The 27160-nt window shown below is 41.5% G+C and overlaps 1 protein-coding gene across 1 annotated transcript; it reads right to left on the reverse strand.

Moving 5' to 3' along the window:
• On the reverse strand, positions 1-26930 carry CCDC47 (coiled-coil domain containing 47; the record flags this gene model as incomplete). Its single annotated transcript, XM_080713556.1, has 12 exons — positions 1-81; positions 4120-4287; positions 4492-4601; positions 6691-6749; positions 10729-10814; positions 11920-12030; positions 12223-12324; positions 17658-17723; positions 18999-19120; positions 23480-23654; positions 24854-24961; positions 26667-26930. The coding sequence occupies 12 exons, from the start codon at positions 26928-26930 to the stop codon at positions 1-3; spliced, it is 1452 nt and encodes a 483-aa protein (XP_080569682.1).
• Between the last annotated feature and the right edge of the window lie 230 nt (positions 26931-27160).

The raw sequence follows: 27160 nt of genomic DNA on the forward strand, positions 1-27160 counted from the left end.
TTACATGGCTTTCACTTTGATTTGTTTCATTTTCATTTGTTTCTTCTCCAACTTCTTTTGCTCACGTCTTAAAGCAGCTTCCTAGGGAGTAGTAGAAAGGGAAAGAAAGAGAGAGAAAGAATATGAATCCAAACTAAGTTCTTAGCACGTTTAAAAAAAAAAAAAAAAGCAGCCAGGTATGGTGGTATATGCCCGGTAATCCCAACTACTCAGGAGGCTGAGGCAGGAAGATCACAGGTTTGAGGCCAGCCTGGGCAAATTTGTGAGACCCTCTCTCAAAATAAAATATAAAGGGGCTAGAGAATGTAGGTTAGTGGTATAGAGCTTGTCTGGCATGTTCAACCCCTTGGGTTCAACTTCCAGAACTGCAAAAAACAAAAACCCTATTAGGATCTACGCTGGTAAATGGAAATTAAGTCAACTCAAAATGAAATAAAAGGAATTAAAATCTCAATTTGGACAGAAAATAACCACTACATTTAATTAGACTTTAAATCTGATTTGATTTTTCCTCTTAGAAAATACTGACCTAAGCCGGGCGTGGTGGCGCACGCTTGTAATCCCCGCACTTGGGAGGCTGAGACAGGAGGATCGCGCAGGTTCGAAGCCAGCCTCAGCTTAGTGAGGCTTTCAGCAACTTAGTGAGACCCTGCTTCAAAATAAAATATAAAATAGGGCTGGGAGTATAGCCCGGAGGTAGAAAGCCTCACTAAGCTTTTTTTGGTACTGGAATTAAATCCAGAGGCATTCTACCTCTAAATTATACCCCAAGCCTGATTTTATTACTTATTTGGAAGCAGGGTCCACTCAATTGTGGAGGGCCTAAGTTGACTCTAGCTTTTGTGGACTCTAGCAGGGTCCACAATTGTGGAGGTCCCAAGTTGACCTGCAATCTTCCTGTCTTAGCCTCCCATGTACTGGGATTACTAATGTGTGACACTATGCTTGACTCAAAAAAAAAATTTTATTATGAGTTTTCAAAAAGATACGAATAAAGAGACATACAAATTGCCTTTTTTTTTTTTTTTTTGGTGGTAGTACTGGGGATTGAACCCAATGGCATTCTACCTCTGAGCTACACCCCCAGTCCTATTTTATTTGTTTATTTATAGTTTGAAATAAGGTCTCACTAAGTTCCAGAGGACCGTCAGTAAGTTGTTGAGGTGGTCCTCATACCTGAGATCCTCCTGGCTCAGCCTCCAAGGTACTGGGACTTCTTTTTTTTTTTTTTTTTTTTGGTGGTACTGGGGTTCCAGGAAGCCCTTCTACCTCCGGGCTACACTCCCAGACCTATTTTTACAATTTTTTTTATTTGGAAACAGGGTCTCCTAAGCCAGCGCGCGGGGCTGGCTTCGAACCTGCGCGATCCTCCTGTTTCTGCCTCCCAAGCGCGGGGATTACAAGCGTGCGCCACCACGTCCGTACTGGGATTTCTTTTATATGCTTCTATTGGTGCATTATAGTTTTTGGTCATAATGTAAATCATATTGATAGTGACATAAATCACACATCAAAGCTGAGCGTGGTGGCACAGGCTTATAATCCCAGCATTTGGGAGGCTGAGACCTGAGGATTATGGTTCAAGGACAGCCTCAGCTACTTGATGAGATTTTCGGCAACTTAGTGAGACCTGTTTCACAAATAAAAAATAAAAAATAAAATAGGGCTGGGGGTGTAGCTCGGAGTTAGAATGCCACTGGGTTCAATCTCCAGTACTGTAAAATAAATAAATCACACATTAAGTACTAGGATTAAAAGTATTTGCCATGCCAGGAGGATCACGCAGGTTCGAAGCCAGCTGTGCTGGCTTAAGAGACCCTGTTTCCAAATAAAAAGGTCTGGGAGTGTAGCCCGGAAGTAGAAGGGTTTTCAGGAACCCCAGTACCACCAAAATAAATAAATAAATAAATAAATAAATAAATAAATAAATAATAAATAGTCTCACTAAGTTGCAGAGGGCCTAAGTAGCTGAGACTGGCCACGAACCTGTGATCCTCCTCTTTCAGTTTCTCAAGTACTGGGATTATAAGCATGCACCACCATGCCCAGCTCACACATACATTTTTTATTTCCTCAGGAAAACAATCCTAGAAGAAATGTATATTCATGTATAGAAAGACATTCCTTTCCTTAAAGACAGAAACTTTTTTTTTTTTTTTTTTTTTTTTTTTTGGGTGGTACTGGGAGTGGAACCCAGAGCCCAGTGGCTTTCTACCTTCAGGCTATGCTCCCAGACCTATTTTATATTTTATTTGGAAACAGGGTCTCTCTAAATTGTTGAGCGCCTCACTAAGTAGCTGAGGCTGGCTTCAAACCTGTGCTATTCTCCTGTCTTAGCCTCCCAAGTGCAGGGATTACAAGCGTGCGCCACCACTCCAGCTAGAACTGCTACAATTCCCAGTACTTGGGAAGCTGAGACAGAAAGATCACAGGTTCATGGCCAGCCTCAGCCACTTAGTAAGGCCCTCTACAACTTAGTGAGACCCTGTTTCAAATTAAAGAATAAAAAGTATGGAGCTGGGGGATGGTAGAGCATGCTTGTAATTCCAGCATTTGGGAGGCTGGAACAGGAGGATCTCAGTTCCCAGATAGCCTCAGCTACTTAGTAAGTAAGCTTTTGCAACTCAGCGAGACTCTGTTTCAAAATAAAGAATAAAAAACAGGGCTGGGGGTGTAACTTGGAGGTAGAATGCCCTTGGGTTCCATCCTCAGTACAGAAAAAAAAAAAAAAAAAAAAAAAAAGTAGGGCTGGTGGTGTAGCTTGGAGGTGAATGCCCCTTAGATTCAATCCACAGTTCTGCGGAAAAAAAAAAAAAAAAGAAAAAAAAGAAAAAAGATGCTAATTGTAGAAGGGCTGAAGATTAGCTCAATGGTAGAGCACTTGCCTATACATGCTCTCAGGCCTGAGACACACACACACACACACACACACACACACACACACACACACACACACACACACACAACACACACAATTTGCTGGGAGTGAAGGAGCACACCTGCAAATTCAGACTTGGGAAGCTGAGACAGTAGGATCCAAGTTGGAGGCCAGTAAGACCCTGCTTCAAGCTGGGCGTGGTGACACAACCTTGTAATCCCAGCATTCTGGAGGCTGGGACAGGAGGATCACAGTTCATGGACAGCCTCAGCTACTTAGGCCCTCCACAACTGAATGAGACCTTGTTTCAAAAAAAAAAAGAATACAAAAATCGGGCTGAGGGTGTAGCCAGAAGTATAATGCCCCTGGGTTCAATCCCCAGGACCACACACATACAGACACACAAAATAAATAAATAAATAAATAAATAAATAAATAAATAAATAAAGTAATTCTCTAATTCTATGTTCAAATCTTAAATTTTATGTAACAAGTTTGTTCAGAACACACTGCACGTGCTGGCTTCTATTAAGATTCCTAATTTCTTTCTATCGCACTATGAGTTTGACTTCACAAGGTATTGTGCTGGGGAAAGTTCTCCATGTTTGCAAACTCAATCTAGCGTGGTGTGAGCAGTGTTTGTGTTCATGTGTGGACTGGGGACTGAATCAGGGGTTGATCTATCACTAACTGACATTCTCAGACCTTTTTATTTTGTCAAGGCTGGCTTCAAACATGCAATCTTTCTGCATCAGCACCCCAAATCTCTATAATTACAACTGCGCCACCACACTGGGCAGGTAATTTTTTTCCCCTTCTTTGTAGTGCTATCAACTGACAAAATGTCCCAAATGCAGAGAAAATAATAAACTTTTAAACTTTTAGTCTGTATACAGTCTGACAAAGGATTACCTAGAAACTACCAATATGATACAAATAAGCACTCTTTTTTTTTTTTTTTTTTTTTTTTTTTGCAGGTCTAGGGGATGGAACCCCAGGGCATTTGACCTCTGAGCTGAGCTATACCCCCAGCCCTATTTTTTTTTTTTTTTTTAAATTTTGAAACAGAGTCTCACTAAGTTGCGGAGGGCCTCAGTAAGTAGCTGAGGCTGTCCTCTAACCGTGATCCTCAGCTTCCGGAATACTGGGATTACAAGTGTGCACCACCACGCCCTGCAAAAACAGGCATTCTTATCATTAACATCTGTTTTGTCCCAGTTGGTAAGGCAAATCTGGCTCACCTCCAGCCTGCGCTGCTTCTCAGGATCTTCCTCATTCATGATGCGCTCCTTCTCTGCTCTTTTCTTCTCCTCACGCCGAGACTGTGCAGCTTCCTGTCTCTGCACGTGGGTCAGTTTCAAGAAGTTCTCCTCGACTCGAGCACGATTCTTATCTGCTTTTTGTTTGCCCTTTCCCCAAAAAATAAAGGCTTTCATAAGAAATCTGTTTCTATCCAACAGAAGCAAACTCTCACTTAGTATTTTTTCATAAGACTACCTCCATTTGGCACTCTGCAGTCAACTAGCAAAGATTCAATCACTGATAGTTCTTCCCTCCCCAGAAAAAAACAATAATAGAAGGGACCAGTTTGTAATAAAGACTATGGATCTTACTTCTCTGTTGAGTCGGAACTTTTTGGCTTTATCAATGGAATAAATCACCATGTTCATCAGGGGTAGCAAAGCCTCCATATCCTTTGGGTAAGTGTTACCTGAGCCAGGCACTGGAAAACAAATCCATTTTTCTCTTGAGTTAATGGCAGCATAATACTTACAAACTCTCCTTTTAAAAATGTCAATAAACTTCTTTCTCCAAATTAAAATGTAACAGAAAATAGAAATTAAAATACATAAAAGGTTAGCCGGGAGTGGTGGCACACGCTTGTAATCCCAGCATTCGGGAGGCTGAGACCGGAGGATGACAGTTCGTGGACAGCTTCAGCTACTTAGTGAAGCCCTCTGCAACTTAGTGAGACCCTGTTTCAAAATAAAGAATAAAAAATAGGGCAGGGGGTGTAGCTCGGAAGCCAAATGCCCCTGGCTTCCATCTCCAATACAGCAATACACACACACACACACACACACACACACACACACACACACACACACACATATGTATTTATTTTAAAAAATTAAAAAGCAGGTATGAGGTTAGTTCTTTTTGGTACTGGGGATGAAACTAGGGGTATTCTGTCTCTCAGCTACACTCCCAGCCCTTTTTTGTTTCTGTTTGGGAACAGGATTTCCCTAAGTTGCTGAGAGCCTCATTAAGTTGCTGAGGCTGGTTTGAACCTGTGATCCTACTGTCTCAGCCTTCCAAGTACTAGAATTATAGGTATGTGCTACCATGTCCAGCTATGAGATTAGTTTTTTTTTTTTTTTTTTGGCGGGTCTGGGGATGGAACCCAGGGGCATTTGACCTCTGAGCTACACCCCCTGCCCTATTTTTTATCTTTATTTTGAAACCGGGTCTCACTGAGTTGCAGAGAGCCTCACTAAGTAGCTGAGGCTGTCCGCGAACCGTGATCCTCCTGTCTCAGCCTCCCGAATGCTGGGATTACAAGCGTGCGCCACCACGCCCGGCTTGAGATTAGTTTTTTTGTTTTGTTTTGCAGTACTGGAGATTGAACCCAGGGCATTCTACCTCCAAGATACAGTGCGCGTGCTCTCTCTCGCTCGCTCTGTGTCTGTCTCTCTCTCTGTCTCTCTCTGTATCTATCTATCTATCTATCTATCTATCTATCTATCTATCTATCTATATTTGCAGGTCTGGGGATGGAACCCAGGGGCATTTGACCTCCAAGCTACACCCCTGCCCTGTTTTTTATTCTTTATTTTGAAACAGGGTCTCACTAAGTTGCAGAGAGCCTCACTGAGTAGCTGAGGCTGTCCATGAACCGTGATCCTCCTGTCTCAGCCTCCCGAATGCTGGGATTACAAGCGTGCGCCACCACGCCCGACATGATACAGCTCTATTTTTTACTGTTTATTTTGAAACAGGGCCTCACTAAGTTGCGGAGGGCCTCACTAAGTAGCTTGGGCTGGCAGAGAACCTGTGATTCTCCTGCCTCAGCCTTCCAAGTACTGGGATTACAAGTATGCACCACTACGCCTGGCTGAGATTAGTTTTAATGTAGTTTATAGCTATCATTTGAGAACAAAAAATAATCTTCTCTTTGGGAGGGGCAGGGATACAGGGGCTTTCTACTTTTTAGTTATGTCCCTAGTTCTTTTTATTTGTTAAATTTTATTTGTAATGGAGATTAAACCCAGAGGCATTCTACTTCCAAACTATACCGCCAGGACTTAAAATTTTTTTTTTGTTTTGAAATAGGCTCTCAATAGTTTTATGAGTCTCACTAAATTGTGGAGGCTATCCTCCAGCCTTCAATCCTGTCTCAGCCTCTCAAAACTGGGATAACTGGCTATTTATTTTATTTTTTGTGGTGCTGGGGATTGAGCCCAGGGACATTCTACCTCTGAGCATACCCCCAGCCCTATTTTTTATTCTTTATTTTTTGAAACAGGGTCTCAGTAAGTTGCAGAGGGTCTCACTAAGTAGCTATGGTGCAATCCTTCTGTCTCAACCTCCCAAGTACTGGGATTACAAATGAGTACCACCATACCTGGCTCATTTTTTAATTTTGAAATAGGGTCTTGCTAAATTACTGAGGCTGGCCTCCAATCTGGGGTCCTCCTGTTTCAGTCTTCCAAGTACTAGTTTTAGGGGCATGTGTCATCAGGCCTGGCAATACTCTTCTTAAGATCATCTCACAGAAAACTAAAAACTGAGGTGAGACGCAGAATACTTACCATTAAATGTAAACAATAGTGTCCTCTTAGTGTCAGGTAGCTTTAAAGGCTGACCTTCCCTGTCAAAAAATAAAAATAAAAGTGTACTAAGAGAGAACATAAGAAAGTCACTTTCTGTGTATCTAAATCACTGAGATGGACTGACATGTGCAGATAATCAGCATAACATATGTCTTGGCACTCTAAATTAAATATAATCTCTGAAACTGAAAAAGCTTTAAGGTCATTTCACCTACTTGTCTTTAAGGTTATTTTATCCACTTGTCCACCCAAATGACCTTTATCCTATTATTTTAATACTGCCAGTGAGATCACCGACAGGTTATTTTTAATTTTTTTAAATTTTCTGCAGTACTGGGGATGGAACCCAGAGGCATTTTACCTCCGAGCTAAACCGTCAGCCCTATTTTTTAGTCCTTTTATATTTGAAGCAGGGTCTCACTGAGTTGCAAAGTGCCTCGCTGGGATGGGATTACAAGTGTGTGCCACCTCGCCCAGATGACAGGTAGTTTATATTTACTGAGGGAGACAGAAATAAGTCTCAGAGTATAGGGCCCTTATTTTATTTTATTTTTTCAGTACTGGGGATGGAACCCAGGGGCATTTTACCTTTGAGCTACAGCCCTAGCTCGATATTTTAGGGTACTCTATCACTGAGCTATACCCCCAGGCCCTTTTCTTAGGGGGAGGGTGCAGTACCAGGGACATTCTATTTCTAAGCTATACCCCCATTCTATTTCCCCCCCCCCTTGTTCAGGGATTGAACTCAGGGCATATACCTCTGAGATACACCCCCAGTCCTATTTAATTTTATTTTGAAACAGGATCTCACTAGGTTGACAAGATCCTTACTACTTGCTGAGGTTGTCCTTGAACCTTCAATCCTCCTGTCTCAGTCTTCCAAGTACTGAAGTTACAGGAATATACCACCACGCCTGGCCCCAGTCCTATTTTTTATTTTGAAATAGGGTCTCGCCAAGTTGCTGAGGTTGGCCTCAAACCTTTAATCTTCCTGTCAGCCTCCGTACTGGGATTACAGGCTTGTGCTACCATGCCCACCTTATATTAAATTTTTTTTTTTAATTTTGAAGCTACTATGCCTGGGAACACTTTTGAAGAATTATATTTTATTTCCTACTTCTATGCTAATTTCTTATAATAAAGCATTGTGTGTGTGCATGTACATGTGTGTGTTACAAGGACTAAACCTGGGGCATTCTAGTCTGAGCTATTTTACCAGCCCTATTTTATCTTTTATTTGGAAACCGGCTCTCACCAAGTTGCGGAGTGGTTAGCTAAATTGCTCAGGCTAGCTCTGAATCTGCAATTCTCTTGTCTCAACCTCCAAAGTACTGGGATTATAGGTATGCATCACCACACCCAGCTAAAGCATTATATTTTTTGAGTTAGGATTAGAAATTCAGGGATAATCTAATATAGCATACAGTTGGTCTTCCATTGAGTCAATCAACTACAGATAGGGAATATTTGAAATAAAATTGCATCTGTAATGAACATGTATAGTACAGATATTTTTTTCTTGGCATTATTCCCTAAATAATACAGGATAAAACTATCTGCAAAACATTTCTATAGGCTGGGCATGGTGGCACACACTTAAAATCCCAGTACTTGGGAGGCTGAGACAAAAGAATCCCAGGTTCACAGCCAGCCTCAGCCACTTAGTAAAGCCCTCTGCAAATTTATGTAGAATGCCCCTGGGTTCAATCTCTATTAACACAAAATAAATTTATAATGATAATGATTTGCATTCTTGAGTTGGGCATGGTGGTGCACTCTGTAATCCCAGTACTTGGAAGGCTGAGACAGGAGGATCAGAAGTTCACAGGCAGCCTCAGCTACTTAGTGAGGGAGGCCCTCTGCAACTTAGGAGACCCTGTTTCAAAATAAAGAATAAAAAATAGGGCTGGGGGTGTAGTTCAGAGGTAGAATGTCCCTAGGTTCAATCTCTAGTACCGCAAACAAACAAAACAAAACAAAACAAAAAAAAAAAAAAAAGAAAGAAAAAGAAAAGAAATTACTCTGTTTTAGGTTTTACTAATAATCTAGAGATGGCTTAAAGTATATAGATGAGAGCCAGGTATAGTGGCTCATGCCTGTAATTCCAACTTGGAAGACTGAGACAAAAGGATCTCAGGTCTAAGGCCAGTGTGAGATCCTATTTCAAAATAAAAGTAAAACATAAGCCAGATATAGTAGTGTATGTCTGTAATCCCAACAACTCAGGAGGCTGAGGCTGGAGGATCTCAAACTAGAGGCCAGCCTTGGCAATGTAGCAAGATTCTGTCACAAACAAAAATAGAACTGGAGGTACAGCTCAGAGGTAAAACATCCCTGGGTTCAATCACAAGTACCCCCCCCCCAACACACACACACAAGAAAAGTATATGGAAGGATAGGCATTAATTGTATTGCACACATGCCATTTTATATAAGGGACATGAGCATCCTCAGGTTTGGGTTTCTGAGGGTGTTACTGGAATAAGTCCTCCATATTTTTGGAGAGAGGACTATATATAATATCACTGAAGATTTCTTTTCAAAAAGAGCTGGGAAGTTGCATCTGGTGGCGCATGCTTGTAATCCCATTACTTGAGAGGCTGAGATAGGAGGAATGCAGATTCATGGCCAGCCTCAACTACTTAGTGAGGGCCTCAGCAACTTAGTGAGACCCTGTTTCAAAATAAAGAATAAAAACAGTATAGCCAAATGTGGTGGTGCATGCTTGTAATCCCAGCATTTTGTGGTGATGCATACTTGTAATCCCCACTGCTTCAGAGACTAAGGTAGAAGGTTCACAAGTTTGAGATCCATCTGGGCAATTTAGCAGGACCCTGTCTCAAAAATAAGTGCCAGGTGTGATGGCACATGCCTGTAACCCCAGTACTTAGGAGGCTGAGACAGGAAGATCACAGGTTCAAAGCCAGTCTCGGGAATTTAGCAGGGGCCCTTCACAACTAAGTAAGACTATTTCGAAATAAAAATAAAATAGGGTTGGGGGTATGACTCCGGAGGTAGAACGCCCCAGGGTTCAATTCTCAGTACCACAAAAACAAAACAAACAAGATAGGTGGGATGGTAGATGTCTGTAATCCCAGCACTTGGGAAGCTGAGATAAAAGAATTACAAGTTTGAGGACAGTCTGTACTGGGGGTTAAACCCAGAGGCATTCTACCTCTGAGCTACACCCTACCCCTATTTTTTTTCCCTTTATTTTGAAACAGGGACTTCACTAAGTTGTAGATGGCCACACTAAGTAACTGAGTCTGGCCACGAACCAGAGATTCTCCTGTCTCAGCCTTCTAAGTACGGGGATTCCAAGCATACACCACCACACCGGGCTATGACACTGTTTCAAAATAAAAAAATAAAATAGGGCTGGGGGATAGCAGAGAGGTAGAATGCCCCTAGGTTCAATCCCCAGTGCCACAGAAAAAAATAAACGTCGGGTATAGTGGTCTACATCTGTAATCCTGGTACTTTGGAGGCTGAGACAGGAGGAGCACAAATTCAAGGTCAGCCTCAGCACTTGGTGAGACCTTCAGCAACTTAGCGAGACTGTTTCAAAATAAAATAAAAAAGGGCTGGAGGTATAATTCAAAAGATAGAAAGCCCCTGACTACAATGCCAAGTATTAAATAAACAAACAAATAAAAAGAAAAGGCGCTAGGGATGTAGCCCAGTGTTACAGCAATAATGCACAATGCCCTGAGTTCCGTCCCTAGTACTACAAAGGGTAGAGGGTGGGAATGAGCAACTGCATTCTCTACAGAATTCTCACCCACTCTACTGAGTGCTGATGCAAACATGCAGGAACACATGCAAAGCAGGGCAGGGTACGCACATTTGTCTGTCTCCCACAGGTTTCCAATAACCAATCATAAAGCAAAGGAAAACTAGGCGCCCCTCTTCAGCTTCTTGACTCATTTAGTAAGGGAAATTGCAGAAGCACTTTGTGGTATTTCAACACAGAACTAGTGATAAAAATGAATTCCCATATTTTTATCTCATACGTACTCTTGCATAATTTTTGGACCAGAGAACTGGTCTGAAAAATGAATGGATTCAATCTTGTCAGCATAGTGTGTAAGAAAGTGAACCATCTGAAAAAAAGAAAATAAAGTTATTTTTTAAGGTAGGATTTGAGCCAGGCACAGTTCTGCAGGCCTGCAATCCCAGTACTTGGGAGGCTGAGATATGAGGACTGCAGGTTCTAAGTTAGTCTCAGCAACTTAAAAGAGATTCTGTTTCAAAATAAAAAATAAAAAATGGTGGGGGTGTAGCCTGGAGGTAGAATGTCCCTGGGTTCAGTCCCCAGTATCAAAATACCCCAAAATAAAACAAAACAAAACATAGGGCTTGATGCATTTCCCTTTTTTTCCATAAGAATATTTTCCTCTAATCCTCCTTACTTTTACAAAATGACACCCAGACCAATATTTTGTGTGTGTGGAGTTGGGGATAAAAATATAGGGATATTTTATGTACAAGCTATGCCCCCTAGTCGTTTTTATTTACTTTTATTTTATTTATTTGGTACTAGGCATGAACCCAGGGGCATTCTACCTTCAAGCTATACCTCCTGACACCGTACTTTTGAAACAGGGTCTTGCTGAGTTGCTGAGGGTCTTGCTTAATTGGCAACATTGGCCTCAAACCTGAAATCCTTCTGTCTTAGCCTCCCAAATACTGAGATTACAGGCATATGCCACCACATTCAACTGTGTGTGTGTGTGTGTGTGTGTGTGTGTGTGTGTGTGTGTGTGATTATGGGTTGAACCCATGGGCATTCTGAGCTAGATGCCCAACCCTACTTTTTATTTTTTATTTTGAAAACAGGGTCTCACTAAGTTGTGGAGTATCTAAGTAGCTGAGGCTGGCTGCAAACCTGCGATCCTCCTGTCTCAACCTCCCAAGTACTGGGATTAAAAGCATGCACCACCAGGCCTGGCTATTTTTTGAAATAAGATCTTGCTAGATTAGAGACTTGTTTCAAATTTGCAGATACCCCTGTATCAGTCTCCCAAGTACTGGGATTATGAGTGTGTACCACCATGCCCAGCTTAAGGAAGGTACTTTAATATTGAGGAGGGAAAGGTATATGTAACTAGTGTGTTCACATAAAGTGAAGGACCTTTACAATGTGAGTTCTAGAGAGAATGCCCTCAATGCCAGGTCTAGCAAATGCATGCTTCCTACTGCATTTACCTTCGTATCCATCATTCCCTCTGTGACTTCTCCCATCTCTGACAGAATGGCTAAAGAGTCTGGCAGTCCATACTTTGCTCCAGACTTAGGTTTATCACTACAAAATTCACTCTAGAGGAAGAAAAAATTGAAAACATGACATATGATTATGCAGTTTTTCTTTGAAAATTATATATACTAATCTACTTAAAAGTAGTAACTAAGAACATTTGAATAATACGTTATCCTATGCAATGAAACTGATTATTTATTTAATAAAGAGGCAGTTTCTACACATACTAGAGTCAGAACAACTTGACGTACCAGATCCTGCATTTCTTTCTGCAGTCGCACCAAAGCCTTCCGTGTGCCAACAGCGAACACATAGGTATCCATGTCTTCATCATTCATGGTTACTTTTATTTGCTTTAAAAATAACAAAACAAAAACAACAAAGCTTACCTGTTGAGTTCTATGGTAGATTTCTAAATGGCTCCTAGGATTGTCCCTTCTGGTATATACACTATCCCCTTGAGTGAGATTTGCAAATATGGTGGGGAGGAAATCACTTCTATAATTATGTTTTTATAAGGCAGATGTAGCACTGGGTATGGTGGTACATGCTTGTAATGCCAGCATTTGGGAGGCTGAGACAGGAAGATCACAATTTTTGGGCAGTCTCAGCTACTTAGTGAAACCCTTTGCAACTCAGTGAAACCCTGTTTCAAAACAAAGAATAAAATATAGGGCTGGTGGTGTAGCTTGGAGGTAGAATGCCCCTGGGTTCTATCCTCTGCCCCGCCAAAAAAAAAAAAAAAAAAAAAGAAACAAGATAAAAGAAAGAAAGAAAAGAAAATGGGAGCCTACAACCACAAGGAACTGAATTCTGCCAACAGCCTGAAAGACAATGAGAAGATGTTCCCAAGAAAGAAACTCTATCCTGGCTGACACCTTGATTTCAGCCTGTAAAGATCCTGACTGGCCGGGTGTGATAGCACACACCTGGAATCTCAGTATTCAGTAGACTGAGATAGTTGCTTGAGCAACTTAGTAAGACTCTCAGTAACTAGTGAGACCTTATTTCAAAGTGAAAAGGGTTTTAAGTGTAGCTTGGAGATAAAATGCCCCTGGGCTCAATTCCCAGTAGAACACACACACACACACACACACACACACACACACACACACACACACACAAACACACACAGCAGAGGACCCATCTAACCCATGCTGGATTACGTATCTACAGAAAATGTGACATAATAGAGCCAGGCGCGGTGGCGCAAGCTTGTAATCTCAGAAATCAGGAGGCTGAAACAGGAGGATGGTGGTTCGTGGCCAGCCTCAGCTACTTAGTGAAACTCTCTGCAACTTAGACCCTGTTTCAAAATAAAGAATAAAAAATAGGGCAGGGGGTGTAACTTGGAGGTAGAATGCCCCTGGCGTTCTATTCCCAGTACTGAAAAAAGAAGATTGAGAAAGAAACTGTGACATAATAAATGGGAATGTTTTAAATTCCTAAATGCCCTCTGGGTTCAATTCCCAGTATAACACACACACACACACACACACACACACACACACACACACACACACACACCTGAGCAGAGGATCCCACTAACCCATGCTGGATTACTACATACATACATATGCATATATTTGTGTGTAACACTGAGCTACACCACAGCCATATTTTTAAACAGGGTCTTGATAAATTGCACAGGTTGGCCTTGAGCTTATAATCTTCCTTTCTCAATCTCCTAAGTACTGACATTTCAGGCATGTACCACCATGCACAGCCACATCATTATCTTTTTTTTTTTTTTTTTGGTGGTACTGGGGTTCCTGGAAGCCCTTCTACCTCCGGGCTACACTCCCAGACCTATTTTTACATTTTTATTTGGAAACAGGGTCTCCTAAACCAGTGCATGCGGCTGGCTTCAAACCTGCGCGATCCTCCTGTCTCTGCCTCCCAAGCGCGGGGATTACAAGCGTGCGCCACCACGCCCGGCCACATCATTATCTTTTAATCAAATAATAGAGACCACGTTAGCCTAAGGATCCTGAGAATGACCATAAACCATCTGATTGGACTGATGTCATCCCTACATACCTTCCCATACCAACTGCTCCCTATGTTTTTTTTTAAAAAGAGAGCTGGAAACCTCCCAAATGCCTCTCACTCTGGAGATGGCCCACATTCTCCCTTGGATGTGTATTCCTTGTTTTCCTAAATAAATAGCTGTGTCTCTACTGACACATGCTGAAATTCATTTCTATTTTGTGTATGTCAAGTACCCTGCTAGTCCTAAGTTGAGTTCTCTCTCAGAACTTCGTGGGACCTTCTTATGCAGGTATCTCTTCTCCAGTGAGAGTATAAGAAACATTTTTAGGTCCAAAATTTCTGGCACAAAGCACCTAAATCCCTTAGAGTTGGCTGAATGATAAAGAACCTTTTCACTGTGGTGGTTCATATCTGTAAACTCAGTAGTTGGGAGGCTGAGACAAGAGGATTGAAAGTTATAGGACAGCCTCAGCAATGTAGTAAGACTCTCAGTAATCAAGCAAGAACCTGTTTCAAAAGTTTTAAAACAAAAAATAAAATAAAAGACCTGAGAGTGTAGTTTGGAGGTAGAATGCCCCTGGGGTTCAATTCCTAGTACCACCAAAAATTAATTAATTAAAAAATAAAGAAGCCCTTCTATCACACCTGAGTTTATGCTAATGCAGTGACTTAGGGTGGTCTGCAAATGGCCTCAGGAATGGAGCTGATTACCAGAAAAATAAAGTGCTTAGAGAATAGTTCCCAAAGTGGTTAATACCACCCTCTCCCAAGGTGCTAGAAGAAAATAAAACTACATAAAAAAATACAAACTGGTCACTGTACCTTTCTATTTTTTTTTTCTTTTTGCATGTCTGGGGATGGAACTCAGGGCGGCATTCTACCTCTGAGCTACATCCCCTACCCTATTTTTTTATAATTTATTTTGAAACAGGGTCTCACTAAGTTGTAGAGGACCTCACTAAGTAACTGAGGCTGTCCGTGTCTCAGCCTCCTGAATGCTGGAATTACAAGCATGCGCCACCACACCTGGCTTCTTATCTGTTTATTCACTTACAAAAGGTAGATTTCAAGGGGGCAGGAGGTAGATTTTTTCCTTCTCTGAAAATGGGTCAGCAAACCTAATAAGCTTGGGAACTTCTGGTTTAGAACACAGGAACATCATTTTTTGGTACTAGAGATTGAACCCAGAGGCATTAAACTTCTGAGCTACACCCCTAGGCCTTTTTTGGGGGCAGTTGGGGGAGGAGGATGGAACCCAGAGGCATTTTACTTTGGAGCTAGACTCCCAGGCCTATTTATTACTCTTTTTTTTTTTTTGAAACAGAGTCTCACAGAGTCTCATTGAGTTGTGAAAGGCCCCACTAAATAGCTTAGGCCCTCTGCTAACTGAAATCTTCAGGTCTCCAAATGAAAGCTGGGATTACAAACGAGCGCCACCAAGCCCGGCTACACCTTAGGCCTTTTTAAATGTTTGTTTTGAAACAGGGTCTCACTACTACTACTACTGCTGCTGCTACTACTACTACACTGCTTAGAGGCTCGCTAATCAAGTAGTAAGATTACAGGCATGAGCCACCAAGCCTGGCTTATACATTTCTTATACTTTTTTTCTTTTTGCGGATCTGGGGATGGAACCCAGGGGCATTTGACCTCCGAGCTACACCCCCTGCCCTATTTTTTATTCTTTATTTTGAAACCGGGTCTCACTGAGTTGCAGAGGGCCTCACTAAGTAGCTGAGGCTGTCCGCGAACCGTGATCCTCCAGGTCTCAGCCTCCTGAATGCTGGGATTACAAGCGTGCGCCACCACGCACGGCTTACATTTCTTATACTTTTAGTTCATATAACCAAAATAACAACAACAACAACAACAACAACAACAACAACAAAAACCCGTCCTGTATATTTTTATTTTGTAGCAGTGGGAACCAACACAATTATTTATTGAAAGAAAAAGACGATACGAATGTGGCATTTTCTGAGAAAGGGCACAATTTGCAGAGTAGCAAGTTAATTTAATAAAGGACAAAAGGTATGCACAACAATAAGGTCCTCAGATCTTTTATTTTTTTTGTAGTACTGGGGATGGAACCAAGGGGCATTCTACTTCAGAGATACACCCCCAGCCCTATTTTTTTATTCTTTATTTTGAAACAGGGTCTCACTGAATTGCAAAGGGCCTCACTAAGTAGCTAAGGCTGGCTGTGAACCACAATTCTCCTGTCTCAGCCTCCCAAATGCTGGATTACAAGTGTGTGCCACTACGCCCAGCAAGGTCCCTAGATCTTCATTTGACCTCTTCCCACCAAATTTAATTATTTGTAGCAAAATATGTTTGAGAAGAAACCCAGTTTTTTTTTTTGGTGGTACTGGGGGTGGAACCCAGCGGCTTTCTACCTCGGGCTATACTCCCAGACCTATTTTATATTTTATTTGGAAACAGCGTCTAAGTTGCTGAGAGCCTCACTAAGTAGCTGAGGCTGGCTTTGAACCTGTGCGATCCTCCTGTCTCAGCCTCCCAAGTGCGGGGATTACAAGCGTGCGCCACCACGCCCGGCTCAGAAACTCAGTTTTTTGTTTGTTTGTTGTTGTTTTTTGGTGGTGGTGGTGGTGCTCCTTCTGCTGAGGATTGAACCCAGGTGTATTCTAACTCTGAGCTACATCCTCAACCCTATATTTTTATTTAAAAACAGAAAGTTCTTGCTAAATTGCCAAGAGCCTTGCTAAGTTTCTGAACCTGGCCTTAAACCTATTATCCTCCCAGGTATTGGGATTACAGGCATGCACCACCACACCTGGGTGACAAGCTGAAATCCAGCTTGTCAAAGATTTAAATGTATAACAGCCGGGCGTGGTGGCACATGCCTGTAATCCCAGCATTCGGGAGGCTGAGACCTGGAGGATCGTGGTTCGCAGACAGCCTCAGCTACTTAGGCCCTCTGCAACTTAGTGAGACCCGGTTTCAAAATAAAGAATAAAAAATAGGGCAGGGGGTGTAGCTCGGAGGTCAAATGCCCCTGGGTTTCATCCCCAGACCCGCAAATAAATAAATAAATAAATAAATAAATAAAAGAAGAAAAAAAAGATTTAAATATATATAAACGAGGCATGGTGGTACATACCTGTAATCTCAGTAGTTGGGAGGCTGAGACAGGAGGATTACAGGTTCGAGGCCAGCCTCAGCACCTTAAGATAAAATAAAAGTATATATTGGCTAATTATTTGTGACAACTGCTTTTCTATCAAGGATAATTCAGCTGATTAGTGGTGATAAGAGTATTATCATCTTCCCTCCAAAAAACACATGAGGGAGCCAGGTTTGGTGGCAAACGCCTGTAATCCCAGTACTCGGGAGGCAGAGACAGAAAGACTGTAGAATTGAGGTCAGCCTCAGCAACTTAGAAAGACCTTGTTTCAAAATTAAAAATTAAAAAAAAAAAAAAAAAAAAAGGCTGGGGGTATAGCTCAGAGGAAGAAAAACCCTAAGTTCAATCTCTAGTACCAAAAAAGAAAGAGAAAAAAAGCACATGAAGGTTTCCTGATAGTTACACACTGGTAGAAGATGATCTAATATAAAAGGATCAAACTTTTAGTAAGAGACACAAGCTTACAAATTCCAGACACAATGCAAGCAGAGACAGAATAAGCTCTAGAAGTAAAGAATTCAGTCTGAACACAGAAAGAAGTATACATACCACTTGATCGCTCACTGGCCTCATCATCCGGGCCAGGACATTCAGTAAGTCTTGTCTCTTTAGGAACTGAAAAAAATGAGAGAAATGAGTTAATACAGTTTTAACTTCTACTTATTATAAAGAAAGGGCATTAGTGGGAGAATCACTAGCTTTATCAAATGTTGTTCTCTACATTTGATTAATAAAATATAATAGACCTCATTTTAAATAAAAAATGAAGGAATGAGACATTGAATTTACTTTGTGTGTGTGTGGTACTTACTGGGAATGGAACCCAGGACTTTCTATCTCTGAGCTACACCCCCAGCCCTATTTTTTTATTCTTTATTTTGAAACAGGGTCTCACTGAGCTGCAAAGAGCCTTACTAAGTAGTAGCTGAGGCTGGCCTTGAACTGCAATCCTCCAGTTTCAGCCTCCCAAATGCTGGGATTACAGGCATGTGCCACCATGCCAGGCTGAGAGACTGAATTTAATTAGGACTCATGGGTGTGGTGGTGCATGTCTGCAATCCCAGTACTTCAGAGGTTGAGACAAGAGGATCCCTTCAGACAAGAGGAACAAAGCTGGGTGTGGTGGCGCTTGGGAGGCTGAGAAAGAAGGATTGCACAGGTTCGAAGCCAGCCTCAGCTACTTGGTGAGGCTCTCAGCAACTTAGTGAGACCCTGTTTCCAAACAAAGTATAAAATAGGTCTGGGAGTATAACCCGGAGGTAGAAATGGTCCTGGGTTCCACCCCTAGTACCACACACACACAAACACACACACACACACACACACACACACAAAAGACAAGAGGAACAGATTCAAGGATAACCTCAGCAAACAGTGAGACTTTCATCTATGTAGCGAGACCCTGTTACAAAATAAAAATAAAACCTCAAGCATCTATGGCCATACCACCCTGAACGCGACTGATCTCAAAATAAAAATAAAATAGGACTGGGGGTATAGCATGGAAGAAGAAATGCTCCTAGGGTCAATCTTTAGTGCCACAAAAATAATTCAATAAATACAGGGCTTGAGAGTATAGCTCAGAGGTAGAATACCCTTGGGTTCCAAATCCCCAGCACAACAAAAATGAAAAGAAATGTACTGAGCCAGGTATGGTGGCACATGCTTGCAATCCCAGTACTTGGGAGGCTGAAACAGGATTACAGGTTCACAGCCAGCCTCAGCTACATAGTGAGGTCCTCTGCTATTTAGTTAAAAAAATAAAACATAAAATAGGGCTGGGGCTTTAGCTCAGAGGTAGAAGCCCCCTGGGCTCAATTTCCAGTACTACAACAAACAAATAAACAAATAGAAAAAAGAAAAGAATTGGACCATAAATTTCCTACTTACCCTCAGCTGGATAAGCATGCCCTCACAGCACACTCGACCAGAACACCACAGGTTATAGATGTGCTCATTCTCCTGGTTCAACTTCCCTGTGCTTGTGGCTTCTTTGTTAGTTCCATCATCCCCTAGGGGTAAAATCATATGTCATTCACTGAAAATTTGGGGCCTAATGATCACATCCTTCTATTATTATTATTATTATTATTATTATTATTATTATTATTATTATTATTATTACTGACTCCCATATGGTAACAGCATTGCTATCCTGCAGAATCTCTTTTGGACAGGGATTAATATAGACTGACACTGTTTTTCTTTCTTTTTTAATATTACTATTTTATTCTAATTTGTTTAGCAGCTCCATTTTCACCCCTCGATATAATGTATTTCTCATCTATGTCTTCATTCATTAGTTCATTTGAAGGGTTATTCAATGTTATCTTTTTTTTCCTTTCAGTATTAAGAATGGAAACTAGGGTCATTCTACCTCTGAACTACACTCCTAGTCCTATATATATATTTTTTCTTATTCTTTTATTTTTGAAACAGGATCTCACTAAGTTGAAGAGAGCCTCACTAAGTAGTTGAGACTGGCTGTGAACCTGTGATCCTCCTGTCTCAGCCTCCCAAGTACTGGGATTACAAGCATGAGCCACCATGCTGGCCATTCAGTATCATCTTGGTCGCCAACCATCTTCATAACAAGGTCTGTTGACAAGTCCTAGATTTTCTAAGAGAGCTTCATTAACCTCAGTTAGTTTTTCTAAAAAAAGAAGAAGAGTTCACTAGCAGCTTTTGCACTTTCCAAAGCACTAAATATACCTTGTTTTCATCAATTGTGTACCAAATTTAGGCAGACTACAATAACAATGCCTCCCAAAGTTTTCTGTGCATAACTGCAGATTCCCACTGTTTCAATACCATTTTCTGTTATTATCTATTCATGTTTCTCTGTGAATTTATTCATGGAGAGCAGAAAAGATGGCACCTGCCCTTAGATACCAGCCCATAGCAGGCACCACAGCTATGGGCAAGCTCTGCATCACTTGCTGAGCATGTACGCTGGGTTGCTGTATAGGCTGGCATAAGCAAGGACCTTTTTACTTTTTGCAGGTCTGGAGATGGGACCCAGGGGCATTCCACCTCTGAGCTACAACCCCTGCCCTATTTTTTATTCTTTATTTTGAAACCGGGTCTCACTGAGTTGCAGAGGGCCTCACTAAGTAGCTGAGGCTGTCCGCGAACTGCGATCTTCTGGTCTCAGCCTCCTGAATGCTGGGATTACAAGTGTGTGCCACCATGCCAGCTCTTTTTACTTTTAAAACTCTTTAGTGTCTCCATAAAAAAAAAAAAAAAAAAAAAAAAAAAGGCTCTAGCACCTTATGAAAATGAGAAATAGGGAAGACAGTCAATGAGTCAAGGCTGCTTTTTCCCCCCCCCTAATTTCCTGGTCAGAAAATAGTCTGAAATACCATGGTATAGTGATGTGCATATCAAAGAAAGCATGGACTTGGAAATGGGGAGATAGGACCTAATATCATGGGTGCAATTTAATAGCTTAGGGAAGTATTAACATCTTTGATCCCAGTTCCCTCCTTAAAAAAACAAATTATTAGCCGGGTGTAGTGGCACACACTTGTAATCCCAGCATGTAATCCCAGCATTTGAGAGGCTGAGACAGGAGGATCTGGGTTTGAGGCCAGCCTCAGCTACTACTTAGTGAGGCTCTCTGCAACCCAGTGAGACTCTGTTTCAAAATAAAGAAAAAAATCGGGCTGACAGTATAGCTCAGAGGTAGAATGCCCTTGGGTTCCATCCCCAGTACCACAAAAAGAAAGAAAGAAAGAAGAAGAAAAAAAAAAAAAAAAAAAACCCCAGAAATTAGCCAGGCATGATGACACACACTTATAATCCCAGTACTTAGGAGGCTGAGACTGGAGGATTGCAGGTTTGCGGCCAGCCTCAGGAACATAGTGAAGCCCTGTTACAAAATAAAGAGTAAGTGCTGGGCATGGTAGCGCACACTTGTAATCCCAGCTCTTGGGAGGCTGAGACAGGAGGATCGCACAGGTTCAAAGCCAGCCACAGACACTTAGTGAGGCTCTCAGCAACTTAGTGAGACCCTGTTTCCAAATAAAGTATAAAATAGGTCTGGGAGTGTAGCCTGGAGGTAGAAAAGCCCTGAGGCTCCACCTCCAGTACCACCAAAAAAACAAAAAAGGCTGGGGGATAGTTTGAAGGTAGAATGTCCCTAGGTTCAATCCCCAGTTCCATAATAACAAAAAGAAACAAACAAACAAACAAAAAAACCCACAAAAAAAACCACAGAAACTATATCCAACCAAAAATGTTGTTGCAAAGAGTAAATAAGAAACAATACATATAAAATACCTAACAAGATAAATAAACAGTCTGGTAAAGGGCAGAGCTGATAGATCCCCGCTTACTATTGAAGAAATATAAAGTGCTATCCAGACACAGTGGCATACACCTGTTTAGGAGGCTGAGGCAGGAGGATCTCAGGTTCAACTGACAATTTAGTGAGACCCTATGTTAAAAAAAATAAAGCTATAGATGTAACTCTGAAGTAGAGTGCTTGCCTAGCATGCATGAAGCCCAGGGTTCAATCTCCAGTACAGAGACAGAAAAACAGAAAATACTAAATGCCAAATGGAGAGACTGGGAGGTAGGTGTCTCACAGATGATTTTCTACGTACTTCTGTGTATACCTCATCAGTAGATTCAAAACCAAAGTATCCCAGAACTTGAGAGAATTGTGAAGGACTTCCTGTTTCTTTCTTTGATTTTTATTTTTGGTACTGGAGATTGAACCTAGGGGCTTTCTATCTCCCAGCTATACCTCCAGCTCTATTTTTATTCTTTATTTTGAAACAAGGTCTTACTGAGTTGCAGAGGGCCTAAATTGCTGAGTCTGTCCGAGAACCTGGGATTATAAGTGTATGCCACTATGCCTTTTTTTGTGTGTGTGATATTGGGAGTTGAACCTAAGGCCTCACACATTTTAGGCAAGCACTCTACCACTGAGCCAATCCCCAGTCTTAAAAAAAATTTTTCAGCTGGGAGTGGTGGTGCACGCTTATAATCCCAGTGTGCTTGGGAGGCTGAGACAGGAGGATCACACAGGTTGGAAGCCAGCCTCAGCTACATAGGCTCTCAGCAACTTAGTGAGACCCTATTTCCAAATAAAATATAAAATAGGTCTGGGAGCATAGTCTGGAGGTAGAAAGCCTCTGGGTTCCACCCCCAGTACCACCAAAAAAAAAAAAAAAAAAAAGTGAAAAAAAATTTTTTTTTTATATTATTATAGGTCTGGGGATGGAACCCAGGGGTATTTTACCTCTGAGTTACACTACCAGCCCTATTTTTTATTCTTTTTGAAATAAGGCCTCATTGAGTTGCAAAGGGCCTCACTAAGTAGCTGAGGCTGTCCACAAACCACAATCCTCTTGTCTCAGCCTCCCTCCCGAATGCTGGAATTACAAGTGTGCACTACCAGGCCCGGCTCAAAAAAAAATTTTTTTTTTGAGATCAGATCTTAAGTTGCTAGAGTAATCTTTGAAATTGGGATCCCTCTGCCTCAGGCTCCCAAGTGGCTGAGATTGCAGGTGTTTGCCACTACTCCCAGTAGGCTTTCCAATTTTTTTTTTTTTGGTGGTACTGGGGTTCCTGGAAGCCCTTCTACCTCCGGGCTACACTCCCAGACCTATTTTTTATATATTTTTATTTGGAAACAGGGTCTCTTAAGCCAGCGCGACTGGCTTCGAACCTGCGCGATCCTCCTGTCTCCGCCTCCCAAGCGCGGGGATTACAAGCATGCGCCACCACGCCCGGCGTGGGCTTTCCAATTTCTAAAAGGTGAATTGAAAGCACTTATCAAGTAAACTAAAATGTCAACATGTCATGATTTCAACTAGAATTTTTATCAACTTGTTTTGAGAACAATGACCATATTAAAAACTTCTTATCAATTATACTTTTGTTTAGTGAAAGGGAATTATGACACAAATGCAATTTACTCAGTATATAAAGCCTAAAAAAGAAATGCATCCTCTTAGAAGTCAGCTGCTTATGCTTAGGAAAAAAAAAAAAAAAAAAAAGAATGCAGCTGGGCATGGCAGCACACACTTGTAATCCCAGTACTTGGGAGGATGAGATAAGAGGATCACAGGTTCACAGCCAGCCTCAGCAATTTGTGAGGTCCTTTGCAACTTAGTGAGACCCTGTTTCAAAATAAAGAATAAAAAAATCAGGCTGGGGGTAGAGCTCAGAGGTAAAATGCCCTTGAGTTCAATCCCCAGGAATGAACACACACAACACCCTCCCCCCACACTTTGCATAGACAAAAAGACAACAGATCCTCTTCAGCCCATGAAAGCAGTTAGATGCTTATGCTGAGGGGAATAAACTATTCTTACCAGACTGTGTTTCTAGTACTTTGGACTTGTTCTGGACTAACTTACCCACTAAGGTAAAGTTGCTCTCTAGAAGCTCTCTATGAGTGTTAAACCAGGCCTGAGCAAGGCGACTATTTTTATTCTTCCCAATGATGTAGTTCATGATATAGGCCAGTAGACCAGTCACCATCAAAATTTCCAGATAATAGCTCTCCCAACTGTTCTGGAGGTGTGCAGGAACCTAAAAGAAGCAAAATGATTTCATTTAATGTTGGCTGAGTCTGAATGAATGACAGTCTAACTAATGGGATGAAAAGTGGGAAAATCTACAAGCAGATATGGATTTTTTATATTACTGTCACTGAATATGATTATACATTGAAAAATATACCCATTGTGGTTTTCTAGATCAGATTTTTAAAAAATGCTTTAAGCTGGGCATGGTGGCATATGCTTGTTCAGGAGGTGGAGACCAGAGGATTGCAATTCATGAATAGCCTTAGCTACTTAGTGAGGCTCTTCGCAATCAATAAGACTCTATTTCAAAAATAAAAAAGAGTAAATGCCCCTGGGTTCCATCCCCAGTACTGAAGAAAAAAAAAAAAAAAAAAAAAAAGGAAATGTTAAGGATTATCAAATGGGATGAAAATTGGCAAGCCCTTTATATTAAACCTGGTTGAGTCCCACCCCCAAATATATCCAATGTATATCCAATGATTTCTTGATAAGGCTAGAAAAAAAGGTAGGAGTTGCATTAAATATAAATTATTTTATATAAAAATATAAATTTTTCTTCTGTGTGTGTGGTACTGGGAATTGAACCCAGAGCCATTCTGTCTCTGAGCTATTAGAGCAATTTTATTTCTTACTTGGAAACAGGGTCTCATAGGTTGCTGAGAGTCTAAATTGCTGAAGCTGTCCTTGAATCTGCAATACTCCTGTCTCATCCTCTCAAGTACTAAGATTACAAGCGTGTGCCACCATGTCCGACTGATTTTTTCTTTCTCATTGTGGTGCTGGGGACTAAACTCAGGACCATGCGTATACTTATCAAGTGGTCTACCACTGAGCTATACTCCATCCCTATATGTGCATATTTATTAGAAGAACTGATGTCAAGCTGGGCATGGTGGCACATACTTGTAATCCCAGTACTTGGAAGGCTGAGATAGGAGGTTCGCAGGTAGCCAGCCTCAGCTACTTAGTGAGGCCCTCTCCAACTCATTGAGACCCTGTTTCAAAAAAAGATGAGGACTGGGAGTGTAGCTTGGAGGTCGAATGACCCTGGGCTCAATCCCCAGTACCACCAAAAACAAAAGAATGATGTCAAGCTCTCTCCCAGTTTCCACTATTATATCAATACCAACCCTTATATTTCTAGGATTAATGACAACAAGACATTTTATTGGTTAGGTCAGAATCAGAATCATGTATACCTACATCAACAATAGTTATTGGGTCTTTATTTTTGCTAGACGAAGTATCAGGTTTGTCTTCATAACCTTCAAATTCTTCATCATCATAAGGCTCGCTCTCAGTATCTCCCTCCTACAAAAGTGAAGTACAATCCGTTTTAATCTACAAAATGTCACGAGTAGTTGTATCTCATTTTGTGGGCAACATTTGTAGAGGAAAAGAGAACTTGTAAGAGGAAAGCAAAAAGCACAGAGATATTACATGTTTTTAACAAAACATCAAAGGATCCAAAGTTTCAGTGCTGGAGACCTAAGGTAGAGCAAAGCGTGAGAAGAAAGTTAACATACTTGAGCTTTCTTTTACACTCTCACTCTACGATGTGTACAACATCCACGCATTGCACTGCCATTGGCATTAAAGTTATCACATTGTACAACTTAAATATATACAATCTTAGCCAGGTGTGGTGGTGCACGCTTGTAATCCCAGGATTTGGGAGGCTGAGACAGGAGGATCATGGTAGTGGCCAGCCTTAGTTACTTAGTGAGACCCTTTGCAACTCAGTGAGACCTTGTTTCAAAATAAAGAATCAGCCAGGCATGGTGGCGCACGCTTGTAATCCCCAAGCTTGGGAGGCTGAGACAGGAGGATTGCACGGGTTCAAAGCCAGTCTCAGCTACTCAGTGAGGCTTCCAGCAACTTAGTGAGACCCTGTTTCCAAATAAAATATAAAAAAGGTCTGGGAGTATAGCCCGGAGGTAGAAAAGCCCAGGGTTCCACCCCCAGTACCACCAAAAAAAAAAAAAAAAAAAAAAAAAAATTCAAAAATAGGGCTGGGGGTGCAGCTTGGAGATGGAATGCCCCTGGGTTCCACCTCCAGTACCACAAATAAATAAATAAATAAATATTTATAATTCTTTTTGGTCATTTAAATGCCAATAAAGCTGAGATAAAACTCCCCAAATATAAAAATGACAGTTCCTCATACTTTTAAGCCCCAGTGCTAAATGATGCAATTCTTACCCCCACGTGGTATCTATTTTCCTGTGTCCCCCCCCCCCAACCATGGTTTCCACAGAGGGGAAAAAAAGTTTATTTTATCAACATAAAAGGTGGGAATAGCCGGGCATGGTGGTGCCTGCTCGTAATCCCTGCACTTGGGAGACTGAGACAGGAGGATCGCACAGGTTTGAAGCCAGCCTCAGATACTTAGTGAGGCTCTCAGCAACTTAGTGAGACCCTGTTTCCAAATAAAATATAAAAAGGTCTGGGAGTATAGCCCAGAGGTAGAAAGCCCCTGGGTTCCACCTGTAGTACCAAAAACAAACAAACAAACAAACAAACAAAAGGTGGGAACATACCACAAAACACCGTTCAGTAGATAAAGCTCTACTTCCCGAACAAAATGGGATTCCAGATAACAAAGGTCTCCCTAGACTCAGGTCTTATTTTTTTTTTTTTATTTTTTGGTGGTACTGGGGTTCCTGGAAGCCCTTCTACCTCCGGGCTACACTCCCAGACCTATTTTTACATTTTTATTTGGAAACAGGGTCTCTTAGCTAAGCCAGCGCGCGGCTGGCTTCGAACCTGCGCGATCCTCCTGTCTCTGCCTCCCAAGCACGGGGATTACAAGTATGCGCCACCACGCCCGGCGACTCAGGTCTTATTTTTAATGTTTGGGAAAAGAACTATACAATTTTCCTATCCTTTAAATTTCCCAAGGAATACGAGAGAGAGAGAGAGAGAGAGAGAGAGAGAGAGAGAGAGAGAGAGAGAGAGAGACACACAGACAGACAGACAGACAGACAGACAAAGACAGGCACACTGACTTACTCACCTGGGTATCTCCATCTTCAAAATCTCCTTCTTGGTTTTCATCCTGCCCTTCTAATTCCACAGTGGTCTCATCTTCATCATCTTCAGTAGTTATTACCCGCTGAGGAGACTCAGTAACAGAATCTTCCATGACATCCTCAAATTCAGCAAAGTCATTATCATCATACTCTACTATGTCTTCCTCATCCTCAAAATCGTCAAACTTGGCTTCAGAGACACTCCCAAACACCAAAAGGACAACAAGGAAGGCATGGAAAGCTTTCATGGCACCTTGAAAGTAAGTTTAAAAAAAAAAGTCCTAAAATGAACTGCCATTCTCTGTAATTATGATCAGATTCTGTAAATAGTTAAAACCCTTCTTGCTTTTCTTCTGTATAACACTCTTGGATTCAGATAGCATTACATAGAAAGCTGGAGTGAGGTCGAGGGTCTTGAAATCTAGTCTGGATCATTTTATTAGTTATCTATAAAACCTTGGACAAAATGATTATTTCT

Source organism: Muscardinus avellanarius, assembly GCF_963383645.1.
Source record: "Muscardinus avellanarius genome assembly, chromosome: 16".
Classification (NCBI taxonomy): domain Eukaryota; kingdom Metazoa; phylum Chordata; class Mammalia; order Rodentia; family Gliridae; genus Muscardinus; species Muscardinus avellanarius.